The 21,202-nt window shown below is 37.6% G+C and overlaps 2 protein-coding genes across 2 annotated transcripts; both read right to left on the reverse strand.

Moving 5' to 3' along the window:
• Positions 1-1,191: 1,191 nt before the first annotated feature.
• On the reverse strand, positions 1,192-2,258 carry LOC126664510 (ethylene-responsive transcription factor WIN1-like). Its single transcript, XM_050356922.2, has 2 exons — positions 2,030-2,258; positions 1,192-1,952 (listed from the first exon to the last, which is right to left on the reverse strand). The coding sequence occupies exons 1-2, from the start codon at positions 2,107-2,109 to the stop codon at positions 1,307-1,309; spliced, it is 726 nt and encodes a 241-aa protein (XP_050212879.1). The 5' UTR covers positions 2,110-2,258; the 3' UTR covers positions 1,192-1,306.
• A 12,774-nt stretch (positions 2,259-15,032) lies between these two features.
• LOC126674989 (uncharacterized) lies at positions 15,033-20,905 on the reverse strand. Its single transcript, XM_050369554.2, has one exon. It carries the CDS (start codon positions 20,778-20,780, stop codon positions 15,033-15,035), a length of 5,748 nt encoding a protein of 1,915 aa, XP_050225511.1. The 5' UTR covers positions 20,781-20,905.
• Between the last annotated feature and the right edge of the window lie 297 nt (positions 20,906-21,202).

The following is a 21,202-nucleotide window of genomic DNA, read 5'->3' on the forward strand; positions in this document are numbered from 1 at the left end:
TATAAATCAATAAAATGGGCACATTTAAATTTTTTTCCCACTCTAATTTGAACAAATGATTAAAACTAAAACTGAAAATTTAAAGAATTGACTAAAGCTTACGATTTTAAAAGTTTAGCCATAAAAAAATTTAAAAATGGGGTAGTTTTACGACTAAGCCTAAAAACTAAGGATTAATCATGTAAAAATAAAATTGTTATTTTTTATTTTTTTTATCATTTGTTATTTTTAAATATAAGCAAAACTTTTAAATTTAGTAATGTTAAACTATATTTAAAGTTAACAATAAAATAACTTAATCTCGGTAAATATGAAGCGATGTATTAAAATATGTAGTTATTAAATTTTATGAATAAACTATACAGATAAAATAGAATTTTAAATATATATACACTATTTTGTTTTAGGTTTGTTATAAAATATCCTCACTTTTTGCATTTTTTTATTTAAACACTATTTAAAAATCATGGCACTGTATATTTCAACTTTTTATTTTGTGGCATATATTGCGTAAGTGCCTTATATGACATCGTTTTGATCATTCAAACGGCCAAACACGACATTATTTTTACGGAAAGTAACGTATAAAATACAAATCGGACATAGAAATGAAAAGTTTAAAGAAATTGGGATGAGAGAAGAGACGTTTTTTAAATTGTGATTATCTTTTTCTTTCGTCATATGTATATTGGAATTAAATTATTGTTTATTTTTTAAATTAATAAACTACTAAAATAAAGAAAATTGATTAAATCTATAATAAAGGAAAATAGTTAATTTTTTGGATTATTATGTCATATAAACTAATGACATCCATATTAATTTTGTTAGCATATATATATAATATATGTGTGTGTGTATAACCGTAACATTCGCAGCATAAGAAATGGAAGAATAGATAAGAAAATGTCGAAATTTTATTCATCATCTAATTAAGAAAGCACACAATCTTATACAACAATCGTAATTAAATAAATTCAATCTGATTAATAAATCTTCATTACACCCCAATTCCTTGTCCAGCCCTTTTTTTTCCTCATTTCTTGAAATTTATATAACACTATACATAAATAAATATGTATTACTTATTATTATGATTTAATTTATACCAGAACAAATCGTTGCGATTTGGTTTGGTGCATGGTCTAATTAATCAATTGAACTGTAAATTAACTGTACAGTCCAAGTCAATTTAGCACATGCTTCTCTATATAAACATTAATCAATTATTCACAAACAAAAATTAATCCAATCATTTCCCAAAGCAATTAACATAAGCACAACACAAACACATGCAGACACCAATTTAAAGATAAAGACTATTACCATGATCATGAATTATATCACCACCGCCATCACCATCACCATCACCATCACCATCACCATCACCATCATCATTATCACCTGTTTCTTGATCTTGAATTTCAAATGGTGGGCTTGGACAGTTTCTATTAAGAAGCTCTTCAATCATTTGCAGTGCAATTCTTTGTTCTTCATCCATTTCTGTTCTTAATTCCGGTTTCCCTTTCAATATTGTCTCCGATGATGATTCAGGTAACGGCGATACTGTACTCTCAGAAACCCGATGATGAGTTCTCTCTCCAAGTTGCACTGTCATGACCCAATTCGAATCGGACTTTTTTCCGGCTCTTTTTTGCCATACCCCGATGTGGGAATTCTCATTGTCAAGCCTTAGACACGTCATCGACGGCGACGGAGTCTTGCTGCACTTTCGAAGCTTCGCATGGAGAATTTCCGATAAACCATTTGATGTGGAAGAAGTTGAAGAACTAGTATTATCAGACTCAGCAGATTTAGAGTCTCCGTTTGATGTTTGAGTAATCGGAAAGTTCGTTTTTGCGTTACGTCCGCTCATCAATATTGCAGCTTGATCGTAAGCTTTTGCTGCCTCTTCTGCTGTTTCAAATGTTCCGAGCCAAATTCTTCTCTTTCTGTAGAATATATATTAATATATGAAAAATATGGGAAAAGGAATTGGAAAAAATAAATAGAGATTTAAGAATATTACAGCAAAGGGTGTCGAATTTCGGACACCCAAGAACCCCAGTGTCGCTGCCTGACTCCTCGGAACTTCTTTGATTGCACCATTGACAGAAAGTACAGAAATGATCAGAGAAGAAGACAGAGAGTGAATAGAAAAAGTACGTAAAATGTCGGCAAAATTAAAATAAAAGAGAGAGAAAGATTTGTACGAAAGGAAAGGCTCACGCACATAAAAACTATACATTATAATTTAGCTTTGTTTCTGGTGGTTCTTTATAAATTAATGAAAGTTTCCAATATGTTACCTACCAAAATTAATTAACTGGGGTTTCTTCTCTGTACCGTATCATCTACCTCTTTGAAGGCCATGCATAAATAACCATGTGAAGAGAAAAAGGTTAAATATTGAATTTGATGGGACATGTGTTTAGTTGTTCTGTACGAGATAATTCAATAATTTTTAAAAATAGAACACAATAAAACAATTCATTTTTTCTCGATAGCTAATAATTAACTAGGTAGTTAAAGTAAATATTCATCAAATCTTTAGCTGGTTGGTACGGTTTAAAGCATGTAGAGAAACCCTATTCTTTGACCACGTATGTATGTATGTCAAAATATCTCAAATTTTGTTTATGTGTCAATAGAAGGTGTACTGGACCTGTGTAAAATTGTCTTAAATAAATCAATGTACAACATTGCTCCAGATAACACTATTGTGGGTAGTCACCTAAAGAGTTGATATTTTTTTTTTTTAAAATAAACTGATTATTTAACATGATGTTACAGTTTTTATGATGGAAAAGTTGAGAGTTTGATCACTGACACGTGCTTTTGGAAGTAGGTTTGATTTGGGTATTACGTCTTCCTTCAAATGCTTCTATGTTCAATTTCAATGCTTCCTTTTAGCTATTATAGAAGTATGTGGATTTGTTTAGGTGATTTGGTAACATAGGAGATATGAACAAGTCACAACAAATGGATTTTCAAATAAAAACAAACAGACATCAAGAATTCAGTCTATAACTGTTTCCTTAGAGCCGTTTTTAGTACAGTTATTCAAATTCATGATCTTTTCCTTATTAATACTATTGATTAACCTGTAAGAGTATTTGATTGTAAATGAGTTAAAATGTAAAATCCACATACATATGAATATGCTTAAGTTATAATGTGACTCATTTATAATGAATGATTTAATACTCAGCTACAATACATAACCGGCCACTTAGAGATGAACATTGAAACGGACAATCAGAGAATTAAAAATTCTGGCCAGACCCATTTCAGATACTATATTAGAAATATAATGATTAATAGGTAGGAGTATTTGATTACAAATGGAATAGAATGTAATAATCCACATGCATATAAATGTGTTTAGGTTATCTTATAATCTACTAATTCTTTTAAGCCTAATTACTAAAAAAAACTCACCTTGTAACTTTTTTGCGTTTATACCCTAACTTAGAAAAAAGTTCAATTGTACCCTATTTTTGATTTTTATGTTTCATCTGTACCCCAAAGATTTAAAATGACCTCTTTTTATTTGAAAATAAATTCAATCCCGGTTAAAGGATTAATCACGCGAGAGAGGTTTATGGTTAAACAAATAAATAATCGGGATTAGATTTATTTTATAAATATTTTATGTATGTCTAGAATCAATTTAGGAGTTAAGAATTTATTTAGTACAAACATTTATATTTGAATCCTAATTATATTCGGCAAGTCGTCGAGTTACCGGGTCGGAAGACCAAGGAAATTAACGGAGTCGACATGCAATTTATTTTGGAAAATAGCGGTCACTGTGAGTTTGTATTTTATTTTTGAATATTATTGATGGATGGTGTACTCCCATCGATGATCATGATCTGTAAAACAAGGTAGATAGCTAATCGTCGTACGATGGTTGTCCGATTGTCTCTCCGATGCTTAAATCTGTTTAGTTTTAAATTGGATAGTAGTTTATTAAATGTTGTCTTGTATAGGCAATACCCCCACTTCTTTTTATAGTAGTGAGATTTCATCTTCTAGAGTCCTAGAAGGAAAGTGATTCCCTTAGAAAGTAAAGTCGAATTAGGAAGTTGCTTCCCATTTTACAGTGTGATTTTTGGTAGAATCATATTCAAGAAAGAGTTTTTAATAGGAATGTCTTCCTGTATTAGCATTTAACTCCGTTTAAGAGATTATCTTTAATACATACATCTAGAAGATTCTTGTCTTCCATATTCTCTCCGTGATTATAGTGTTATAAGTTGATTTTGGCTTCAATCTCTTAGCGACATTTATGTTTTTAGAATTCGGTTTTATGTAATCCCGACTCCTTGAGGAGTCGTTCAATGTCTGCTCAGGTGAAGTCCGTATGAGCAATGCTTTCATGTAGGTGAATCTCTTAAAATTCGTCCATGCCGATATGCATTGCTAATTACTTCGAGGCGAGTCTTGAGTTAGGTTATGTTAGCCGAAACCTCACAACAATAATAAAAATTTATTAATATTGTTATTTTATATTTGTTGCAATGATTTTTAATATTTTACATTTGTCTATTGTGATAGATTTTTAACTATAAAAGCCAAAATTTAATTAAATTTTATGAATCTACTTTTTGTAGCTAGTAATACAAAAATAGTTTACCATAGATTGAATTTAGGTAAGATTTTCTTTAATCAACATTCGTTACATCAATGCTCTCTAACTAAATTTTATCATTAATATAGTATGACAACCTGTTCATCTCAAATTGTATATACAATGATCAATGTAGAGGAAGTTTATCATAAGATAAAAAATCAAAATATTTGAATGTAGTGACCAATGAACTCTTAAAAAGAATTGGCAGTTAGTGAAGACTGAAGACAACTACTTATGCTTACTCTTTAATTATTATTTTCAAAAGAATTGATATCTTACCAAGCAAGAATTGACAAGTCTAATTAACTGCCTGTTTTTGCCAAATTTGTTATTTGATTGCAAAAGTTATCAATTATAGTATATTATTTCATTGGAGTTATATATATTACTTTTCCATCTAAACTAATAGACATTATTTGAAAAAAAAATATATCTCAAATTACAAGCATTCAATTTCTAGTTTAAGTAACAACTAACAAGTTTAAATTAGCAATTTTAATTTATCATTTTTAGTAGTTGTTAGCTTGCTTAAATGATGAAGTTGGATTTAATTTATACATTTCATAAAAATGCTAAATATATTTAATTTAAATTCTTGAACATAAATTTAAAATTTTGGATATAATTATGAAAAAAAAAAATTTAAATTGAACATAGTCGTGAAAATTAAAATGATTGATCATAATTAATAAAAGATGTTAATGTTTGGATTTAAAAAATGTTTTGGCCAGTAAATTATATATATATCTAATTTTTTTTATTAAATTGTTTTTAAAATAATTGTTTCTAGGGTTAATTGCAAATTTATACATGAACTTTACCCTAAGAAAAATTATTGTACGCAACCGATGTGACATGTCATCCGTGCAACAAACCAATGATGCGTTAGCCATGTGGAAAAGTTGATGATAAAAAAATTAAATAATAATTAAAAGATTCCCTATCGCAAATGCTCATTGGCTTGTTGTAAGTATGACATGGCACAACCTATGCATGGGATAATTACTCTTACCCTAATTTGCAATTACAACATACACTTTGAAACTTGGCAATATTAGTAACCAACTTTACACTTTTGGCAAATCGATACACCAAATACGAAAAACACTAACGTGGACATTGTAATATACCGCCATGTGTCGTTGTGTGATTGGTCGGTGTACCAATTTGCCAAAAAATGAAAGTTGGTTACTGACATTGCCAAGTTTCAAAGTTTATGTTGTAATTGCAAATTAGGGTAAAGTTCGTGTATGCATTTGAAATTAACCCTTGTTTCTATATCAAAAATATACTATTATATTATTTTTCTAGAATATTTTATAATTATATTTTTATCATTATTTATTAATTGTATGCTGTCAAATTTTAATTTGATTTTATAGGGATGAAAAGTTGATTTTCGTAGATTTGTAGGAAATATAAAATTTTAATTGAAGGGATAATCAAATGTACATTCTTAAATGTATTTTGATAAAAAACAGAAAAAAAAAAACTTAACTTGCTCAAGTTTTGATCCTCTCTTGTGATGTGTTATTTATTGTAATGGTTTTTCTGAGAGGAAAAGCTGCACTTCATCATTGATTAAGGAACAATATTTATAATTTAAGCGACCGGAAAAGGAATATCTCCGTTAATAATGCGATCATTACCAAAGAAAACATTTATACTTTTCATCCCCCCTCATTTTCTAATTTTTGATAGATGTCGACAATGAAATTTCTCCATAGATCCCTATAATTATCAGTCTAAAGAGATTACATAAATGTATCTAATCATATTGCAAATTTAAGTATATACAAATATGCTATTTCTATCACTAAATCGCAATCAGTCACTGCAAATCTCTTCAAATTTGAAAGCAAAGTCTTATAGTAATTAATTACTTTAGTGGTCATGATTTATTTTATGCCAAACCCATCTCGAAGTCCTTCTACTCTTCACTTTTTTTTTCAAGAAGTCCCTCTATTTCAATTTGCCGTTTTCGTGTCCCCCTACGTTTATTTTCTTAGTCATAATGCCCCTCGATGGATGGAATGTAGAGAGTGTGCCACACTCTCCGTCATTGAGAGTGCAAAAAAGAAGTGACATTTAAACATTAGAACTTTATAAAAAAAAAATATTAAAACCCTTGTACTTGGTCTACAATACATTTAACCCTAATTAAATTTTTTAACTCTTATTAATTCCAATTTAAACTTTAAATAACCCTGATTAAAATTTAATTAATTCTAATTACATAAAATTTCAATTATCCCTAATTATAACTATTTTAGACCTAATTAACCTAAATTGATCCTAATTAACCTAAACCACCATCTATTTATATTCTCATAATCTAATTATCCCTAATTTGGGTACGCACACAGCTACAACGGCACCGTCTCTAGTGTTGTTGATGTCCATGCCGCATGTTGATTTTCAGGGTAGTTTGATAGTTGAACGGAATTTTCTTCGGCAGTCGTACGCAATTGATCTTTCAATTTGTCGGCGATTTCATCCGCTAGGCACTCTGCCTTGTCGGTTTTGGTGAGCGTTGGAAGTCTCAGAGATGTTCTGTAACTGTTAAATCCTTAAAGAACACTGTCTTCTTCATTATCGGAGAGAACCAGTGAAGTAAGAGGAAAACGACGAGAAGCAGAACAAACACGACGAGGTTGAATCTGAGAGAAGCCAGCAGCGGTGACGGTGGCTTGGAGCGTCGGCGAAGGATACTTGAAACAGCAGCAACAACAGCGGTGACAGTGGCTTGTTACGGCGGCGATGGAAGAAATAACAAAGAACAGGTCTGGTGGTGTTGTTGAAGAAGATGGAAGATTTAGGATTAAATACATCTCTGAGAGTTAAATGGAACAATGGAAGATTTGTCCTTTAAGTAACAATGGAAGCTAATACAAATAAGTTCCTGATTCTTTTTTGAAAATTGCTTTAATACATAAGTTTTAAAAATTAACAAAATCGGTTCAATTTAACGGAATGTTTGTTATTTAACGGAGAGTGAAGCACACTCTCCGTGTTCCATCCATCTAGGGGCATTATTACCAGAAAAATGGAAGTAGAGGGACACGCAAACGGCAAATTAAAATAGAGGGACCTTTTGAAAAAAAAGTGAAGAGTAGAAGGACCCCGAGATGGGTTTGGCCTTTATTTTAGACTTTTTTAGACAGATTACGGGCTTAGCCCAAACTAATTAGAGATATACGGCCCTAGGTTTCAAAATTGAGATTTGTTATTTCATCTCCCTAAATTCGAATTTTAACCTTTTTCCTTATAATTTTTATACTTTCAAAAACTGAAGAATACGGTTTCGAAAATCAGAGAGATTGCATGTTATGATTTTTGCGAGATTCTCGCCTTCCTTTTCTCCATACGAGATTCTCGGCTTTCTTTTCTCCATTCAAATTATGGTTTCCTTTTCTTTCAAATTTCATATTTCAATATGTTTTCAGAATTTGAATGCATTCACAGTTTGTTTTTGTTGTTGGTGGTGTAATGGAGTCATCGGAATCGGAATTGGAAATTGTGGCGGTTGTTGTAGATGATGCAGCGGTTGTTGTTGATGATTATGAAGCAAAAAGAGAATAATTCTCCATGGATCATAGATGATGCGGCGGCGTGGATCATCATCGCCATCGACCAAAATTAGTTGCTGCTCGGCGGCGTGGATCATCGAGGAGCAGCGGCGGCATGGATCATCATCGCCATCGACCAAAATCAATTGCTGCTCTCTTCTATTTTCCTGTCGCTGCTCTGCAATGGAGATGAAGTTGGCGCGTTGTTGCTATGGAGGCGGAGACGGCGCTATGTTATTGAATGGAGTGAGTTCGACGGAGAAAAAAAGGCGGAAGAGGAAGAGCTTCTGATGTGGTGGTGGTGGCTTTGTTTACCGCTGCAGCTGTTAGTGAGCCACAAATTCAAATTTGTTGGTGATGAAGGAAATTTTTGATTTGTAATTATTATGATCAGATTTTCTCTTGGTTAATCAATGGTTAACTAATGGTTAACCAATAACAAGATGAAGAAATGCTTATGAGAATATAAATGCTTATGAGAATAGAACGTTAATGTGTGTTTACGAGAATAAAAATGCTTATGATAATGTCTGTTGATTACTGGTGATTCAATCTCTCTCGATCCCTTTCATTTTTATCGCTCTTTGATTTTGTTTAATTAACATGGAAATTGATTTGCAGTGACTATGGTCGAAATTGATTTGCAACTGCTAGTTCGATTTTTTAGTACGCACAACCTGCACTCTTGGTGTTTGAAGAAATGCTTATGAGAATAAAACGATTATATATGTAATGTTTTAGGTGTTGGTTAACCAATAGTTAATATTGGGTAAACCGTTGGTTGACTTGTAATAATTATGGACAGATGAAGATTGATATAAACATTGACAGCGACGAGGAGCTTGAACCAAAACCAAAATAGAAAACTGGTAGATTGAAGAAAAACTTTGAATAGATTGTAATATAGTTGTTACTTTAGATGTTTTTGATATTTTTGTTTGTGTTTCAAACACACTTGAGTAGTTTGTGGAACACATTTGGATACTAGTTGGTACACTCCAGTTTTTGGTACATATTTGGTTTCTATTTTGGATAACATTTGATACACAGTTGGTTCCTATTTAGTTATCTAATATTTTATATTTTTTTATTGCACAATTTTTTATTGTTATACAATCTAATTTATAATTTGTATTGCATTGTGATTCAAACAATATATATCACTTTTTTTTACCAGAATTAGACTATACTTGATTTTTTTAACCTATTACATACCGGTGAAGTTGTTAGTTAGTAAATACATGGTAATCGTTTGGTTCATAACTGGTTACCTAATTAACAATTTGGTTAAAAAATTATAAACACCCCGCATGTATTTTTAATTGAAAACATACATAAAGTTTTGCTAAATTTTTGTTTTATTATTTTTTATATGTCAAAAAATGGTTGAATAAAACAACCGCTAAACAATTAAGCTATGGTTATAACGGTATACCAAGCAACAACCAATAGCATACTACTCAGACCAAAAAATTGAATTATATCATATCTATTACTATTTTGGTAGACCGCGACAAATCTTTTTATTATGTCCCTGTGTTGACAAAAATGCTCACGCAATAATGCCAACTCGTAGTAATCCGGAAGTCGGATGTCGATCCCACGAAGACAAGGGGTTTAAAGTGAATGAAATTGACTTTGATTTTCAATTCGGAAAGCAAAGAGTAGTTGGATTTTTGATTAAAAACAGCGGAACTAAAATTAAACAAACACTGATTAGACTAAGAAGCAATTAAGAATTAAACGATTAATTGATTAACGGATTAAAAACGATAATTAAAAGCGCCTAAGGGTTGCTAATCATGCCATCGAGATTCCTAGGTAATAGGTCGGGTATATGGGTGTTGGTTCGGGTCGAGCCGTTCTAAAGTATCTAAATCCGCTCTCTCGAGCCGGAAATTGACGAATCGACAATTGATTAATGAGTCGAAATCCAAATCACTCTCGCACAAGTGGATGTCGACTACAACAATCAATCCGATTAATCCGCAACTCAAACAACCGCTAAATCCCCAAATCACTCTCGCGCATTTAGGTCTTAAGCTTATGGTTAACAAGGTCTATTCAATTAGCTTAACTCTCGTCCTCACTAATCAAACACAAATCATCAAATAAGGAGCTAACTTATTTCAAGCATTAAGATCATTGAACACAACAAAACCCTAACCCATACAACCCTAACCAATCATCTAACAATCATACATAGCAATCATAAACAACCCCTAGACTAGGAGTTTAGCTACTCATGATTAAAGTAAAAACAACAACTAAGCAATAGTAAATCATCATAATAAAAGTGAGAAAGCTTACCTCAAATAACAATGAAGAACAATAAAGCATGAACAAGATAATGAAGATTCAATAACTAAGCTTGTATTAAAGATGAATTCAAAACCCAAAATCTGGAAATAAAAGCTTCAAAAATCCTTAACAATGGAGGAATCTCCAAGAACAAGTCACCCCAACTAAGGGAATAATTACTAGAGTAATAAATGTTGCTACAAAAGAGGCTTACCCTAAAATGTGACATAAGGTGTCCTAATATAGTAAAGCCCAAAAAGGAAATAAAAAACATCCTATTACAAGCTTGTTTGTCCAAAAGTGGAAGTGGGCCAAGAGAGCACAAGACCCAAAGCTGATTTGAAATGCTGAATTCTGGCCCTTCTCGATCGAGAAGCTTCATTAAAGTCAGCTTCTCGATCGAGAAGCTTGATGTCCAAAATCCCTGCCGAATTTTGCTCTTCTTCTCGATCGAGAAGCAAGGTGAAATTGTGCTTCTCGATCGAGACCATGCAGGAGAAAGGCTTCTTTGATCTTTTCTTCGCCCTTTGCTTCAATCTCTCTCTCGACTTCCACATATCATCGATTCTTTGCTCTTTTGGACTCAAAACCCTTCACATACGCTTCGTTCATCCTGAAACAGTAAAACACGTAATAAGCGATATAATCACTCGAAACATGCAACAAAAGTATACAAAGCGATGCGAAAGAGACTCGTAATATAGGAGTATTTTACTCCTATCAAACCTCCTCACACTAAACCTTGCTTGTCCTCAAGCAAGAAATGCATTAAACCACAACTAACTTAGAGACATTGGCAAGGTTGAACACACATCAATATTCATACTCCCATTACCAAATTGTACAAATGCAAATGTCTAATGCCAACAACTATAATCAATGCGAACAAATGAGCAATGCAATTTGTAATGACATAATGCGAAGGCAAAGAGAACACAATTGCATTAGTTTAACATTAATCTTGAACACTCAAGCCATCACCATCGTTTACGGGACATGCGATTTTTTTGGTTAAGCAACAATGTAGGGCAAGTCATGGCAATAATCAAACATAAACAATTGAACCTAGGCACCAAAATCCTCACTAGGTATCGCTCTAACACACAAGTGTTTAGATAAGAAAATTAAGCACACAAACACGGAATTCCCATAGGTTTGCTCATAGTCCTAAACTCCACTACTTAGCTCGGTGATCAACAATTATCTCATGGGCTTGCACGGGTTGTAACGTGGCCAATGTCGGGGTAGATCAAAGTTGATACTTTAGGCTAAAACTTGACTTGAAACTAGTTAAAACATTGATAAGAACTTGGGCTAGCTTGGACTTTTTATATTTTTGAACTCTTTTTGAACGCTTAACTCAATCTCATGCCTTTATATTATTTTTTTCTTTTTTTTTTTTTTTTTTTTTTTTTTTTTTTTTTCTTTTTGGATTTTTCTTTCCCTTGCATATTTTTATATTTTTCTTTCTTCTTCTTTCTTAGGCACTAATTTCACTTTTAGTTCAAGTTCACTCTTCTTTATGTTCATCGAGCTATTACCCTCTCCTCCTCACACTAGTTGTCAAGTCAAGTTGGGTGAATGAAAGTGGAAAATTAAGAAAGGGAATGTGTTGTTAGCATGGTAATATCAACAAAGGTCTAAGCTCAAAATTGGCTATCTAAAGGTTAAAGGTAGGCTTTTTAAGCGGTCTCTAGAATGGTTACACCTAATGCCATAGTCATTTAATTATCAATCACTCAACAATGCAATTTTGAATGGACACCGAGCAAATTCTAGGAATTCCGGACAAGGCAACACTCACAAAGACAAGTAGGCTCGAAATAACTCAATATGAAAAATGTGGTGTTATGCCTATGTTCAATCCCTATGTTTTCATGCCAATTATGCCCAAATTATGCCAACACAAATTTTTCACGATTTCGCACATCATGCAACCGTATTAAGTTTAAACCATCACATCCAAAGATTAATAACTAAAGATCAATTTAAACACTATCCCTTCACACATGTCATATCGAATTACATCCATTAAGCAAGCATTTAATCATAGTTGTTAAATCTAAACAAATGCATTATGGCAATAAGGCACAAGAGATAATACACATTGATATGGTTCAACACGTTGCCAAGTGACTAATTCTCATTTTTGATTCATTTCACATGCTTAGTACAAGAGCTTTAGTGGAGGCGACACGACAACCTAACTAAACTCTAGCAACTAAAATTAACAAAAATAAAACACAACATAAAGCAATAAAAGATAGAAACGAGATACAATTTCGCTACCCTCCTCAAACTATTTCTAGCTTAGTCCCTTAAGCAAGAAATAAAATAAAACAGGAAATTGTAAGAGATAGGGTTAGAAAATGCAAATCTCGCTAGTCGAACGCCGGGGGTTCGGGGGATGGAGTAGGTGACGGGTAGTGGGGCCCTCCTTGGGCATTGAAGTATGCTTGCAATTTTTCCGCTTCCCTTCTTTGCCTATGACGGAGCCGCTTCATTTCATATCTAGTTTCGTTCCAAATTCTCCTTTGCTCCGCCATAAATTGGCGTTGTTCATCCTCAAAGCTACTTCCCCCATGTGAGCTAGTGGCCCATGGTTGGCCCCATTGGGCCCCTTCTTCTTGAACCTCCGGTTCCTCCGTTGCTTTCTCTCTTCTTCTTATCGGCTCCTTTTCTCTTCTAGGTGCCGGTTGTTCTTGATCAAGCTCTTGATCACCCTCCTCGCCATGCTCTTCTTCTCCACCTTGACCTCCGAATTCCGCTTGTCTCGCCGCTTCTTGCCCGTGCGCCTTTAGCCATGGGCCTCGTTTGAAATAGGGAACAACATTCCCTTTGTGAACATAACCGGCCTTGTCAAGATGCTTGATATCAATGGAGCGAGACGGTATCGGTGTGAGTCCTTCGAACTTCTCGTTGGGGACACCAAATTCTTTTGCTATTCGGGTGACCAACCATCCAAAACCGAGCTTTGTGCCCGCCTCCGGAACATCGAGAAAAGTGGTAATTAGGCGGTTGGCGGAGTCAATCCGATAATCGGCCACCTCGGGATGCATCATAGCATTCATCATCACAACCTCGGTTTCCCCCACCTTGTTGTACTCGTGACGCCCCCCGAAAGTATGGCCAAGCCATTTCACCGCCACCACAAGAGCGGTGTCCTTGATGTCGTTCACCTTGGCCGTCTTCGCTTGATAGCCCTCCAAATCCGATACCTCTTTCCACACCCCTTTGTAGTCAAATTGCCTCGGGTTGGTGCGCAATCCATCCGCCTTCATTCCGTGCTTCCTTTTTAGAGCGGATACCCCTAATTCGTATTCCACTCCAAACAACCTTACGATTAACGAATTGGAGTACCCTTCCTCTAATTTAAGACTTGTGAAAAACTCCCAAGTCAATTCCTCATACCCCACCTCCGGCGCTTTAGCAAGTGTGAGCACACCCAACGGCTCCAAGAATTGCTCCACTTCTTCGATCAACCCCAAACGGCCCATATCTTCCCAATTAATTTGATAGGGAATGGCGAATTTTTGGCTCTTCAATTCTAGGAAACGCTTGCCTTCCTCGTCGGAGCGGATCTCGAAAGGTGCTTCGTATTTCCTTGTGAGGGAACCCGGTGTGTTGGGTCCCACAACCGATGCACCGGAGGCGGTCTTCTTCTTTCCTCGGAGAGGTCTCGGAACGGGGGTGGGTGCGGTGGCGGCGGACTTTCCTTTGCTTGCCCTTGAGGTTCCGGCCATGATAACTATAGGCAAAAGGGTGGGTAAATATGTGTTTAGGTTGAAGTTTGGTGGTTGTTTAGGTGGTGAAAGGGGGTGGCCGAATTTTTGCTTGAAGAGAGAAGAAGTTATGGTGTTTTGCTTGAAATGGACAAGATGAAGGAAGAAGATGAAGTGTAGGGGTTTTTTAAAGATGGAAATTCAATTTTGAATTTTGAATATTCCTTGAAAATGACATTCCCTTTCTTGTGCTTTGTGTTTGATGTATCCAATGGCCTAGAATGAACCACCTCACACCCCCATGTGCAAATGTTGGACCTAGGGAAACAAAAATTGGCAAAAAATTCGAAATTCAAATTCAGATTCTTCATGCTTCTCGATCGAGAAGCACCATTTAAACTAGCTTCTCGATCGAGAAGCTCTTTGAAGGAATTCCCTGCCAATTTTTGCTCTTCTTCTCGATCGAGAAGCATAGGCAAAATTGGCTTCTCGATCGAGAAGCCCCTGATTTCTGCACAACTTCTTTCAAAACTTCAAAAAGTCTTGTCCAATGCTTCCCAACTCAAATTAGCTCCGTGCTTTTCTATTTTCTACACATCAAAAACATGAACACCCCGGCATTAAAGAGAACAAACGATATAAACAAAACTAAACTAATTCAAAAAAAAGAATGAAAATTTCCCAAAGTAAATAACTAAAACGAAAGAAATAAGTAAAAAGAAAGAAAATCTAACCGCTTGGGAATGCCTCCCAAGTGCGCTTGTTTTAAGTCAAAAGCTCGACCATTCTTGCTTGTAGAACTCATGAGGCGGGGTCGAGATAACATTGTTCCCCCTTTTGATCCGTTAAAGGCCCCAAGTAAGGCTTGCAACGGTGTCCGTTGACCTTAAACGTTTCACCTCCTTGATTCTCCAACTCAATGGCACCATGATTCGCCACACTCCGAATCTTAAATGGTCCACTCCATCGGGACTTAAGCTTTCCCGGAAACAATCTTAACCTCGAATTATACACCAATACATACGATCCAACTTCGAAAGTTTTAGGGGAAATGTGGGCATCGTGCCACCGCTTGGTCTTCTCCTTGTAGAGCTTCGCATTCTCATATGCCAAGAACCGGAATTCCTCCAATTCATTCAATTGCAACAAGCGTTTTTCCCCCGCCGCTTTTAGATCAAAATTCAACTTTTTAATCGCCCAATAGGCCCGGTGCTCTAATTCCAAGGGTAGATGACATGCCTTCCCATACACAATGCGATAAGGGGTCATACCTAATGGCGTTTTGAATGCCGTGCGATATGCCCATAATGCATCGTCGAGCTTCAAACTCCAATCCTTGCGAGTCCCATTCACCGTCTTCTCCAATATTCGCTTCAACTCCCGGTTAGAGACCTCAACTTGCCCACTTGTTTGCGGATGATAGGGGGTAGCAACCCGGTGATACACATTGTACTTCTTCATTAATGCATCGAATTGCCGGTTGCAAAAATGAGATCCACCGTCGCTAATAATAACTCGTGGGGTGCCGAACCGATTCATCAACCTCTTGAGGAACTTCAAAACTACCTTGGCGTCATTGGTAGGTAGAGCTTCCGCTTCCACCCATTTCGATACGTAACATACGCCAACTAAAATATATAAGTTCCCATGCGACATCGGAAAGGGACCCATGAAGTCAATCCCCCAAACATCGAAGATCTCTACCTCTTGTACCGAAGTTAACGGCATCTCATCCCTTTTAGAAATGTTCCCAACCCGTTGGCACCTATCACAATGGCTCACAAAGTCCTTAGCATCACGGAATAAGGTAGGCCAAAAGAATCCGCTCTCCAATACCTTAGCGGCGGTCCTCGCCACTCCATAATGACCGGCGTAATCGGATGTATGACAAGCCTCCAAGATGGGCATCATTTCCTTCAAAGCGACACAACGCCGCAACATTCCGTCTCCACATTCCTTAAACAAATACGGCTCATCCCAAAGAAACCTCTTAGCATCGGAAAGGAACTTCTTCCTTTGATGGTGCGTCAAATCCGGAGGCATTACCTTAGATGAAAGGAAATTAGCAATGTCGGCATACCATGGAGTTTCCATTTCCCGGATCACCATAAGCGTTTCGTCCGGAAACCACTCGTTGATTTCCATACCGAGAGGAATTGGCTCCGGATTCTCGAATCTTGACAAATGGTCCGCCACCACATTCTCCGTGCCCTTTTTATCCCGAATCTCGATGTCGAATTCTTGCATTAGGAGGATCCATCGGATTAGTCTTGGCTTGGCATCTTGCTTGGTAAAGAGGTATTTCAAAGCGGCATGGTCGGTGTAGATGATACACTTGGACCCAAGCAAGTATTGCCGAAATTTATCCAAAGCAAAAACTACCGCCAACATTTCCTTTTCGGTAGTGGTGTAGTTGAGTTGGGCCCCCGCCATTGTCCGACTTGCATAATAGATCACATGCACTTTCTTGTCCTTCCGTTGACCCAATACACATCCCAAGGCTTGATCGCTTGCATCACACATAAGCTCAAAAGGCAAGTTCCAATCCGGAGATGAAATAATAGGAGCGGTCACAAGGGCCTCCTTCAATTTCTCAAAAGCCTCTTGACACTCCTTGGTGAACTCAAATGGGGCATCCTTTACTAGCAAACTCGTTAATGGCCTCGCAATGGATGAGAAATCCTTGATGAACCGGCGATAGAAACCCGCGTGGCCCAAAAATGCCCGGACTCCTTTAACCGTCACCGGAGCCACCAACTTCTCTATAACCTCTGTCTTTGCCCTATCTACCTCAATACCCGCTTCCGAGATTCTATGCCCGAGCACAATTCCCTCTTCTACCATGAAATGGCATTTCTCCCAATTAAGCACCAAGTTGGTCTCCTCACACCGTGCTAGAACACGCTCAAGATTCGCCAAACAACCATCAAACGAGTCACCAAAAACGGAGAAATCGTCCATGAATACCTCCATTATATCTTCCACCATATCATTGAATATCGAGGTCATGCATCTTTGAAATGTGGCGGGTGCGTTGCATAAACCGAAGGGCATTCGTCGGTACGCAAAAGTACCATAGGGACATGTGAACGTTGTTTTCTCTTGGTCATCCGGAAAGATCAAGATTTGGTTGTAGCCGGAATATCCATCGAGAAAGCAATAGTACTTGTGACCCGCCACCCTTTCAAGCATTTGATCGATGAATGGTAGCGGGTAGTGGTCCTTCCGAGTCTCCGCGTTCAACCTTCGATAGTCAATACAAACTCTCCACCCGGTAACCGTGCGTGTAGAGATTTGTTCCCCTTTCTCGTTCTCCACTACCGTCATTCCTCCCTTCTTAGGCACACATTGAACCGGACTAACCCAACCACTATCGGAGATCGGATAAATAATCCCGGCATCTAGAAGCTTTACTATTTCCTTGTGCACAACCTCCTTCATATTAGGGTTCAATCTTCTTTGCCTTTGAGTACAAGGCTTGGCTTCATCCTCAAGGTGGATCTTGTGCATCACCACTTGAGGACTTATGCCACGAATGTCGGAGATTTGCCACCCCATGGCTAACACATGCCCTTTCACCACTTGCACAACCCTCTTTTCTTGTTCCGTAGAAAGCTTGTTGGAGATGATTATCGGTAGGGTTTCATTCTCCCCCACAAAAGTATACCGGAGATGAGCCGGAAGCGGCTTCATTTCAACAATTGGTGGTAACTCGGAGGATGGAGGAGTCACACCATCGTTCTTGCTCAAATTCTCCGGCTTAGGTTCATCATCTTCGGTGTATGCATCACTAAGATCATCGGAATGGAAGACAACCTTTGAAACTTGCGACATCTTCCCCCTTCCTGAGCTTCTCGATCGAGAAGTGGACTGGGAGTTGCTTCTCGATCGAGAAGCTCTTGGTTGGAAATCTCTGCCAATTTCACCTCTTCTTCTCGATCGAGAAGCAAGGTGTAATTGTGCTTCTCGATCGAGAAGCTCCTGGTCATAGGTGAAATTGTCAAATTTTTCCAACGTTCCCCGGTTGAATGCTTCCACGTTTTCCTCGACTTGATCCCTCACAACTTCATCTACCAAATCAACCCTCATGCACTCTTCTTCCTCGATGGTACTCCTCATTGCTTTCTTCATATCGAACTCAACCGTTTCCTCATCGATTCGCAAGGTCAATTTTCCTCCATGCACATCAATCAAAGCTCTCCCGGTGTTCATAAAGGGCCGCCCTAAGATCATTGGGCATTCCTTATCCACCGCATAATCCAAGATCACAAAATCAACCGGGAATATGAACTTATCCACTTTCACAAGCACATCCTCAACAATCCCATACGGCCTCTTCAATGAATGATCCGCTAGTTGGAGTACCATCGAGGTGCTCTTCACGGTTTGATCTCCACATAATTCCCTGAAAAGAGTTAGAGGCATAAGATTAATGCTAGCACCAAGATCACATAAGCAATTTATAGAACTCATAGTGCCAATAGTGCAAGGTATAGAAAAACTCCCTGGGTCCTTCAACTTAGCCGGTAAATCATTCAAAATGATTGAGCTACAAACTTCCGGAATGGGAACCGTTGCACCACTATCCCAACTCCGTTTGTTGGTAATGATATCCTTCAAGAATTTGGCATATTGCGGCATCTCCCGGAGTGCATCCGCCAAGCTAAGGTTAATTTGCAATTTCTTGAAAATCTCAAGGAACTTATGAAACTTTTCGTTCCCTTGAGCTTTCCTTAACCGGCTTGGAAATGGAACCGGTGGTACAAACGGTGGTGGCGGTGGCGGTCTCACATAAGGCTCTTCCACCTCAATAGCCACCTCCTCACGCTCCTTTGGTATTTCTTGGCTTGAGCTTGCTATATCAATCACAATTTGGGGTTCATCTTCCTCCACAACATGCTTCTTCCCATTTGCTTTCTCAAGGTTTCTCCCACTTCGGAGCTCTACCGCCTTAACATGTTCTCTAGGATTATTTTCCGTCGTGGATGGCAACCCTCCTTGAGTTCTACCTTGAAGTGAGATAGCCATTTGAGAAATTTGAGTTTCCAAATGGTGAATAGTGGAAGCTTGGTTCTTCTCCCTTTGCTCCATTTTCTCTAATTTCTCAAGCACCTTGGCAAGCACATTTCCCTCATCCGTATTCCGTGGTTGTTGAAAACCGGGAGGATGTTGTGGTCTTCCACCGTAATTGTTCCCATGGTTTGGGTTTCCTTGATAGTGACCTTGTTGTTGTGGAGGCCTATTATTGCTTTGGAAGCTTGAACCCGCTTGATTTGACCCTTGAGCATTGCCTTGCCCCTCTTGATTTCTCCACCCAAAGTTTGGATGATTCCTCCACCCGGGATTGTAGGTGTTGGAATAAGGATCATTTGCTTGTCTTTGACCCCCGACATAGTTTACTTGCTCACTCAAAGCTTGCCCCGTAACTAGACATTCTCCCCCCGAATGGTTGAAATCACCACAAAACTCACATCCGACTTGAACATAAGCCACCGGAGCATTTCTAGGCGCAACTTGTTTTTTCAAAGCATCCAATTGTGCTTGGAGTGAAGCATTTTTTTCCTTGATAGCCTCCATCTCTCTAACTTGGTCAAGCGTCATTACCGACTTTTGACTAGCCGGTGCCCTTCTTTCCGTGGGTCCCCATGTGCTACTAACCATGGCCAACTTTTCTACCAACTCAAGAGCCTCTTCATACGTCTTTTGCATCAAAGACCCCCCCGAAGCCGCATCAATAGTCGCTCTAGTGGTGACATTCGTTGCATCATAAAAAATCTGAATCACATGCTCCTTGTTAAGCTTATGATGGGGAACACTCCTTTGTAAATCCTTAAAACGCTCCCAAGCTTCATAGAGCGACTCCCCGTCGAATTGCACAAACTCAAGAATGTCTTTGGTTAGCTTCGTTGTCTTGCCATGTGGAAAGTACTTGTTAAGGAAAGCTTGAGCCAACTCCCTCCAAGTATGGATCGATTCATTGGGTAGAGATTGAAGCCACAAACTAGCCTTATCCCTCAAAGAAAAAGGGAACATCCGGAGCTTGATTTGGTCCGCGGTTATCCCATGAAGCTTGAACGTGTTAAGGACCCCCAAGAACTTGGCTATATGGGCATTTGGGTCCTCATGCTTCAACCCAAAGAAAGCACAACGGTTCTCCAAGAGTTGGATAGTACTCGGCTTGATCTCAAAAGTTGCCGCTTGAACCGGCATAGCAAAACATCCAAACGTGGCATTATCCACATCCGGCAAGAAGAACTCGCCCAAAGTTTGCCTCGGTTGATTTTGCACTTGCGGTTGCACTCGAGGGCGAACCTCCCTTGGTCGCTCTTGTTGCCTTTGTTGATTCACATTCTCAAGTGGAGGAGGGGGTGGGTATTGTTGTTCCCCTTCGTCCACTAGAGGATTGAATCCTTCCTCTACCTCATAACCATGTCCGTCACCCTCCATAACTAAAGGAATCCGGGCTCTTCTTCTCACTCCTCTTTCGTAACTACCGAGATCCTCTTGAAAAGGTTCTAGCGGGAAATTAGCACGCCGTGTATTATGCATACACAAAGGGTAAATTCCTACACAAACAACGACAAGAGAACCGAGCGTAAATCACGAAAACGCAAGAATGAACAATAAAAGTAAAAACAGAAATTAACGCTAACTCGACCGAAATTCAAAATACTTTCAATCAATTAAACGCAACCTATTCCCCGGCAACGGCGCCAAAAACTTGTTGACAAAAATGCTCACGCAATAATGCCAACTCGTAGTAATCCGGAAGTCGGATGTCGATCCCACGAAGACAAGGGGTTTAAAGTGAATGAAATTGACTTTGATTTTCAATTCGGAAAGCAAAGAGTAGTTGGATTTTTGATTAAAAACAGCGGAACTAAAATTAAACAAACACTGATTAGACTAAGAAGCAATTAAGAATTAAACGATTAATTGATTAACGGATTAAAAACGATAATTAAAAGCGC

Source organism: Mercurialis annua, linkage group LG1-X (assembly GCF_937616625.2).
Source record: "Mercurialis annua linkage group LG1-X, ddMerAnnu1.2, whole genome shotgun sequence".
Taxonomy (NCBI): Eukaryota; Viridiplantae; Streptophyta; class Magnoliopsida; order Malpighiales; family Euphorbiaceae; genus Mercurialis; species Mercurialis annua.